The sequence below is a fragment of the Camelina sativa genome, chromosome 17 (assembly GCF_000633955.1).
Source record: "Camelina sativa cultivar DH55 chromosome 17, Cs, whole genome shotgun sequence".
NCBI classification, from domain to species: domain Eukaryota; kingdom Viridiplantae; phylum Streptophyta; class Magnoliopsida; order Brassicales; family Brassicaceae; genus Camelina; species Camelina sativa.
In genome coordinates, this window is record NC_025701.1 from 20,141,366 (window position 1) to 20,150,100 (window position 8,735).

At 38.7% G+C, this 8,735-nt stretch overlaps 3 protein-coding genes across 3 annotated transcripts; 1 reads left to right on the plus strand and 2 right to left on the minus strand.

The window, feature by feature from the left end:
* On the plus strand, nt 452-866 carry LOC104759651 (uncharacterized protein At4g04775-like). The gene is made up of 2 exons (XM_010482558.1): nt 452-625; nt 693-866. The coding sequence occupies exons 1-2, from the start codon at nt 452-454 to the stop codon at nt 864-866; spliced, it is 348 nt and encodes a 115-aa protein (XP_010480860.1).
* On the minus strand, nt 1,680-3,101 carry LOC104759652. The gene is made up of 2 exons (XM_019238959.1): nt 2,103-3,101; nt 1,680-2,027 (listed from the first exon to the last, which is right to left on the minus strand). The coding sequence occupies exons 1-2, from the start codon at nt 3,099-3,101 to the stop codon at nt 1,680-1,682; spliced, it is 1,347 nt and encodes a 448-aa protein (XP_019094504.1).
* LOC109129917 (uncharacterized mitochondrial protein AtMg00810-like) lies at nt 4,665-5,738 on the minus strand. Its single transcript, XM_019238960.1, has one exon. It carries the CDS (start codon nt 5,736-5,738, stop codon nt 4,665-4,667), a length of 1,074 nt encoding a protein of 357 aa, XP_019094505.1.

Here is an 8,735-nt window from a genome sequence, read left to right on the forward strand (position 1 = left end):
TATTTTGTCTCAAAAATACGTCTCAATATAACTATTTTCTTGTAGTGTTATATCAAATATGAGCATACTAAACTTCATTTTTAGGGGAAAACGAGCTATTTCCCCCTAAGAACTATCATATCTCGCTGGATGGAGCCCGAACTTTAGCCACAATCTATATAGCCATGTCAACTATGGCCAATCTCCATTTCCCCCCAAATTAAAAGTTCTACACCTATATCCTCCTGAAAATGAATTGCTTCGGTTTATCCGGTTAACCGCAGACCAAACGATATAAACCCAAAATTAAACCAATTATGACCCGATCCCTACATAGTTATGACCTGATTCCTTCTTACCCAAAAATTCCCAATTTTCAAATATCACGAACCCTACAATTTATCAAAAAAGTCGACATTGTTCTCCTTGTGTCTTCTTTTCTGGGTTCCCATTATCGAATTCGAGCTTCAGAATGAGCAATTTATCAGGTAAGTCGACCGGATCTTCCAGTTCTCGTGCGAGAGGAAGAGTTTTCGGTGTGCCAAAGAGATGTTGGTGCGGGGAAGCTGTTGTGGCATTGATCTCAAAATCTGATCCGAATCCTTACGGAAGATACTACCGTTGTAGTTTTGCTGCAACAAATAAGGTAAAAGTTATGTTTTTTCTTTTTGTTTCATGATTTTGGTTGGTTCTAATTATTGGGAAATTGGTAGCTTCGGAACGATGAACACACGTTCAAGTGGGTCGATGAAGCTTTGCTGAATGAGGTAGATGCATTGATCTCGAGGAATGCTGGACTTGAGCAACAGATGAAAGAGCTTAGGACAGAGAGGTTGGAGTTTGATACTATGGTTTATGAGAAGATGGAGAAGGAGGTCATGGAATAAGAAGATGATGAGTGTTATATTGTTAGTCTGTATGGTCATGATTGGACTAAGCAAAGTAGTTGGTTGATTCCTTATGGTGTATGGTCATGGTTGTAACCTTTTGTGTTAAGAAATTTGTATTTCAAACCTTTTATGGTAAACATGAAGCTCCATTTGCGTCAAACATGAAGTTAAACATGAAGCTATGCTTTCATACAAAATAATACAAAAGAGATAGGGAGCAAAGAGATTAAATTCAATGTGATAAACGTTAAAATAGATCATACAAAAGAGATAAGAAAGGCAAGAGTTGTTGTGGTCGAAAATACATTAGAGGCAACCACAAATTTCACCATTTGAGACAAAAGAAACTAAGCGACCTAGGGGAAGACAAGAGTTTATGTGGTCGAAAATTACATCATAGGCAACCACAAAATTAGCACCCTAGTTAGAAGTAGCTACTTGATCATTCTTGAGTTAGTGAACCTTGTCTTGGTTCAACTTGAGAAGGCTATCGAGAAGGCTGCAAAAAAAAAAATTAGAAATTTAGTAAAACCATCAAAGTTAGAAATTTAAACCATCAAAGCAATAATTCATCATACCTTGGCAAATTCAGCCTTATGGAACCTAGAGTTATGGTTAGCTTCCCCACAAATGCCACAATGCATTATTCTCTTATTCTTTTTTGGTTGCTTCTTAGTAGGTGACTCATTCACACCCTTCTTCCTTTTCTTGTCAGCCTTGGTCTGGTTTCCTTCAGGTGGTTCTGCATACACTTTATTCCCATCTGTACGAGGCCAAAACCTTGCACTTCTTTGTGGAATTAGGCCTTCTTCATAATTTCTCCTCCATAGAGCCTGTTGCCTTGTTGATGGAGCTGTTAAATGACTCAGTCGGGTTATTGTCCACATCTTCACAGTAATTACCAACCTTGTGGAATGCCCTACACCAACTCTTTGGATTTGTCCTCATTACATCACTGTAAACGCGAGAATCATAAGCAAATATCCTCTCCAAATGCCGCAAATACTCTGTCTCATTGTAAGACCATGCCAAATCCCATAGTAGTGGCTTCAATCGAGTCTTATTTCCATGAACCTTTTTCAAGTTACCGTAGATGTGTTGAACACACATCCAATGCTCTATCTTTGGTAACTCCTCAGAAACAGCCTTGATCAATCCCTGTGATAAAAGCATAAGAGCATAAGTCAAGTTAAATAAGAGAAGCCAAAATAAAAAAGCATAAGTGAAGTTAACTTGCCTTTTGCCTATCGGAAATAACCCAAAGTCTTCTTTCATCAACTTAGCAAACCATAGCCAATTGTCATAGTTCTCAACCTTGACAACTCCCCATGCTATTGGATACATCCCATTGTTTGCATCCCTGCCTAAAGCTACCAATAGCTGACCCTTAATCTTATTCTTCAAAAAGCAACCATCAATTCCTATGATCGGTCTACAAGTCGCCATCCATGTTCTTCTAAGGGTGTCAAAACAAACATAGAACCTGTTGAACATGTCCTTCCCTTCATCGTCCATAATACACTCGACCTCGACATGTGAATTTGGGTTTGATGCCTTAATCTCAGCCGCATAATCTCTTAATCTATGGAAATGCTCATCATACTCCCTCTCAATCCACTTTCTAGCAGTCTTCCTAGCAGCTTGACACTGAGGCCTAGTGATACTAATCTTCCAATCTCTCATTACGATTTCCTCAATCTTCCTAGGCATGAAGTAGTCGGGATCATCTCTAATCTTATCAACAAACAAGCTAGCTATATGAGGCACTGTTAACATCTCACACTCTCCATTTGGGATACAGCTATGCTTATCAACAATTTTATTGATCTTCCATACTCTATCATTTGACAGAATCGACGCATAAACCTTCCACTCACATTTAGATCCATCCTCATCATTAACACCAACGCATTTATACCCTATTTTTGCCTTATCATACTTGTACTGCTTCAGATTTCTCCCGGTTTTTAGAACATAATCGAGAACCGCCTCCTTGAATGCAACTCCATTGAAAAACTCCTGCTTATAGAACAACTCCCCATTCCCACGCCTCATATTCGTACGAGCTCTTACTGGACCGTCTTCATCATCATCTTCACTCTCTGGGTACACATCGTGGCGGATTGGAGGTTCGTCGCTAAAATCCTCAACTAGCTGTTCAATGTGAAATTCGTCTCGATCTTCACCTTCTTCGTCGTAATTACCGCCGGGATCTCTCTCAACTACCGACATCGTCTCTCAACTCGAAAGAACTCGAAATCGAAGTTTTTAGGGTTCTTCAAGATTTGGGGATTTTGTCGATTTAGGGTTTTGTTTTGTTGGGAGAAATTTGAGGATTTTTCGATTTAGGGTTTTCTGGATGTTGAGAGGATAATATATTTGTAAGTCGGGTCAAAATTAGTTAAATTTGGGTCATAATCTGGTTAACTCGAAAAATTCGGGTAAAATCAGGTTTAATTTGGTCAAATTTGGTTTAGGCTATGCATTAGACGGTTAAGCAAATAGTAAACCGTCACATAACCAGGTCTAGTTGTAACTAGATATACAACTTTTTTTTCAGGGGGATATAGGTGTAGAACTTTTAATTTGGGGGGAAATGGAGATTGGTCATAGTTGACATGGCTATATAGATTGTGGCTAAAGTTCGGGCTCCATCCAGCGAGATATGATAGTTCTTGGGGGGAAATAGCTCGTTTTCCCTCATTTTTAGCTTTACTTTTTCAAATATTTTTTCTGTATTAAACTCTCTCTGCATCAAGATGCACTCGATGTAACAAAGTTTTTTTTTTTTTTTTTTGTAAATATAATTCAACATTTGAGATTAAAGATTATGGGTTCTTAATGTAAGTGAATATGATTCCCTTGCCTATTAACAATGATGTACAACCCTACTTAGGCCTTGATTGGTAGTGTATATAAGTGAGCATATAGATTTTAGAAAGCCAATCACGTTTTATTTAGAAAGCATAAAGGGAGCATAAAAGGCTTTTAAATGCTCCACAGCCCAATGCTCCTAAACGAAGCATTTCCCAAGCATAATGGTTTTAAAGTTATTAAAATACAATTTTACCCTCATTAATCACCTAGAGTTTACTATATTTGTATATTTAAAATGTCTAATTTTGTAATTTTATGTCTAAATGCTAACAGCTGTACCAATCACATATCATTGTTAATAAATAATAGCATACAGCTTATGCAGCATACTGCTCATGCTGCATAATGCTAATGCTTCACTAACAGTTGTTCCAATCAAGGCCTTATAGTAGAGGAGATTACAGAGATTAGAGGGATTCCCTAAATCAGTAGGATTACATACAATCGAATATTAAAAATATAATTTAAATATGGAATTGAGTATATCTCATTCCTAACACCCCCCCCTCCCCCAGTCGCAGCGTCAGATTGTCGAACGGTGAGACTGGAACGAAACTCTTGATGAAATGTTGTAAGAAGCCCTTTGGTGAATATCAGCATATTGGAGCGACGTTGTAACATGAAAGACCTTGACTCCACCAATAGCCACCTTATCGAAAACAAAGTGAATGTCTAGTTCGATGTGTTTTTTGCGTTGATGCTGAGCTGGATTCGTTGAGAGGTAAACAGAACTGACGTTGTCACAGTAGACGATGGAAGCAGAGGATATTGGTCGATGTATCTCAAGCAGCAAGTTACATATCCAGGTTAGTTCGGCGACGGTGTTGGCAACACCTTTGTATTTAGCTTCAGTGATCGAGCGTGATGGCGTTGGTTGCCGTTTTGCAGACCAACAAGGTTTGGACCAAGGAAGACGCATTAACTGGAGGTGGAACGGCGTGTGTCAGGACAACCAGTCCAGTCAGCATCAGAGTAGGCAGTTAAAGTGTCAATACGTCCGCGTGTTATCTGAAGGCCATAGTGAAGAGTTCCCTGTAAGTACCTGATGATGCGTTTAAGTGCGTGAAGATGAGGTACCCGAGGCTGGTGCATGTAGAGGCAGACTTGATGGACAGCGTAGGATATATCTGGTCGCGTGAATGTAAAGTATTGCAGAGCACCAGCAAGGCTGCGATAGAAAGTGGGATTGTTGATGGGGTCACCTGCATCGATGGAGAGTTTGGACTGGAGATCAACCGGTGTAGCAAGTGGCTTGCAACCTTCCATACCATCTCGAGTAATTATGTCTTGCGCATAGGTAGATTGGCTTAGAAACAGACCTTTAGCATTGAAATCAGCTTTGACGCCAAGAAAATGATGTAGCTTGCCCATGTCGGTCATAGGGAACTCTGTTTTCAGCTTGGTGATGATTTTCTGAATCAGGACTGCGGACGAAGCTGTTAAGAGGATATCATCGACATAAAGCAGTAAGTAAGCACAATCACGACCACATTTGAATATGAAAAGAGAGGAGTCAGTGCGACTTTGTACAAAGCCCATGAGCTTGAGGTAGCTTGCGAAGCGAGAGTTCCAGGCACGGGGCGCCTGTTTCAGGCTGTAAATGGCTTTATTGAGCTTCCAAACATACGAGGGTCTAGTCTTGTCAACAAAACCAGGTGGCTGGTGAATGTAAACTGTTTCTTGGAGGTCGCCTTGGAGGAAGGCATTTTTTACGTCAAGTTGCTGAATGGGCCAATCAAGTGCAACACCAACATTGAGGACAATGCGTATGGTTGCAGGCTTCACCACTGGGCTAAACGTCTCATTGTAGTCATGTCCCTCCTCTTGAGACTTCCCAGTAGCGACCAAACGCGCCTTGTGTCGATTAAGGACTCCATCTGCATTATATTTATGTTTAAAGAGCCACATGGAACGCACAATGTTAACGTTAGGTGGTCTTGGTACCAAATCCCAATTCTTAGTCTTATTCATAGGACCGACTTCATCCGTCATTGCTGGGTTCCAGTTGGGATCAGATAAGGTATGTAAGTGACTTTTAAGAAGTGGTGATTTGGTGTGAGTGAGGAGAGAAAGGACCTGTTTTGGTTTGGAGATACCAGCCTTGGACCGAGTGGTCATCTTGTGGCGTGGTAGAGGTACAAGACGAGTAAACAAAGGGACATGGGTTGTAAGAGTAGGTTGTGATAGTGAGGGAAAAGGTGTTTGAAGAATCGACTAAAAATGAGGAGATGTATCAACACTATCATCAAGGAACGTGTATGATATAGGAGGAGTGATAGGCTCAACAGCAGGGTATTTTGTCTCATCAAACACAACATGATGCGAGATGATTATCTTTTTGGTTTTAAGGTCCAAGCATCTATACCCGCGATGTTGAATAGGATAACCTAGAAAGAGACAAGGTGTGGAGCGAGGTGAAAGCTTGGTGAGGTTCGAATGATTTATATTGGGGAAGCACAAACAACCAAAAACTCTTAAGTGATCATATGTAGGTTGCTTTTGGAATAGGCGAGTAAAAGGGATTTGATTTTGGATAGCTTTTGATGGGGTGATGTTGAGAACATGAACAACGACATGTATGGCTTCAACCCAGTAGCAAGGTGCTAAGCGAGCTTGGAACAAGAGAGTGTGAATGGCATTATTGATGGTTCAAATCATTCTTCCAGATTTCCCATTTTGTTGAGAGGTATGAGGACATGAAAAATGAACACATTGATGCCATGAGTGGCAAAATAGCTTTGAAATTGAGCATTATTGTACTCACCACCATTGTCACACTGGAAGTTTTGTATTTTGGTGTGAAACTGAGTGGCAATATAGTCAGTGAAGTGAAGGAATCTGGAGAATACTTCACTTTTGCGTCTAAGAGGATATACCCATAAATAGTGAGAGTAGTGATCGAGAAACAGAACATAGTATCGAATGCCACTCATGCTTAGTAATGGCGATGTCCACAAGTTAGAGTGAATGATTTCAAATGGTTTGTGAACGTTAGTATAGGAAGTAAAAAATGGTTGTTATATTGATTTGCCCAAAATGCAGGGTTCACAAGAAAGAGGAGCTGGTCCTTTATTACAAAGAGAAGGATTGGAATTAAAAATAGAAGCAAGGGAAGAATTGTGGACATGGCCAAGTCTCTTACGCCATAGCTCGGGGGTTGAAGCCAGAAGAGCTGTTGGAGAGGAGGTCGGTGTCTTATTCAACAAGAACCTTCACAATGCAACCCGAGGTGATGAACGTACACAAAGGAATCATTCTGAATTTTGATGTCCTTTTTTTTTGTTTTCCAACTTTTTTTGTTTTGTGGTTATTGTCCAACTTATGAAAGGAAATGAAATATATTAAAGTACATTACATGGAAGCGGAGCTAATAGATCATATTTATGAAAGCGGAGCTAATAGATCATATTCGATCGTATATAATCAATAAAAATTTAGATATTTTTAACTCTAAACACTTTTGTAAATTAAATCAGTTCTCACTGCAAATAATATCTAAATTTAAAACCAGAAAATCCAAATCTCTTTGTAAAATTCTAGGTTAAAAATCAGCAATAAAATCAGGTTTAGATTGTTCACAAAATTATTAAATCAAATCTCTTTGCAAGAAATAATTTTGCTCATCAAAAGGTTTTATCAGGAAAATCAATCATATTCTCATCTCAATTTATTTTCCTAGGGTAGTAATTCTAGATGGCCAATCAAGGATTAATATGAAGAACAACCTAAGATGAAGATCTAGATAGATAATGAATCCTAAATAATCAGATCTAATAATTCATAAAAACCCTATGAAAAACCCTAAACCTAACAAGCAAACTACTCAGACATATTCAATGAAGAACAAAACATAATTCTGAATAATAAGCAATAGAGATTTAAAAGAGTAAAATGGAGTTCAAGAATTCTTCTCTACAAAGCAGATCTCTCTCTCCCAAAAGCTCTCAAAATCTCACAGGTTGCAGAAAAAATAAAACTTGCTAGAATAAAATTTAAGGGTTTTAAAAACCTAAAAACTATATATATATATATATATATATATATATGTCCTAAAACACGTCAGGGACTTATGTTGCAATTTTGGAAGACTTTGGGGCAGAATTGTAAAACTTCCAATTTTGTGATTCTTCATCGTCTGAAGTGGGTGTCGACCGATGCTCCAAATCTTGGTGTCGATCGATGCCCATGCTTTGATCCGAGACCAAATTGATTCTTCTGGTTAAATGCTCCAGAATCATCCAAATTGCTCCATTTCGCTCCTTCCATGCTAAAAACCTGTAAAGACTCAAAAACAATCTAGAAACAAATGAAAAGACACTAAAAGACTCCTTATATCATGGTTAAAAACCATAAAAACCATGATATATCAACTCCCCCAGACTTAGCCTTTGCTTGCCCTCAAGCAAAACATAAAGTTAGACCTGTGAAAGAGGTTTGAAAACAGGGAACTCACTCAATTGCAGATTATTCTTATTCACACTCTTCATTTACCTGACTCAAGAACTTACTTCTTATACTCAACCATGATAAGCATCAACATTCCTTACTCAAATCCCACAATCCTTTGGAATCTCTGAAATCTCCATTGTCATCTCATTATATAAATTAAAGCAAGTACATGTGAGTTCTTACCTTGGGTGTATCGAACAGTGGCATATGGACTCTTTTCAGGCCAAGACTTTCTTCTTACATCTCCTTTCCTCTCCCTTTCTTTTTTTTTCAAAGGTGTAAGCGAATACAAGGGTCATCGGTAATTTACCTACCCCTCGCTTCCAAGCTTTGTGTAATCATTTGACTCAAGAGTAGAATAATGAGGTCACTGGTAATTTACCTACCTCTCTAAACTGATCAAAATCATCTCATCTTTTATTTTATTTTTTCTCTGATTTTTAAAGCACTGAAGAGAAGAGAGAGGGGAGACATACTTTGAAAAATTGCACTGTTTTGTATGGCCTGAAGAAGAAGTCTAGTTCACTGATTTCTAACCCC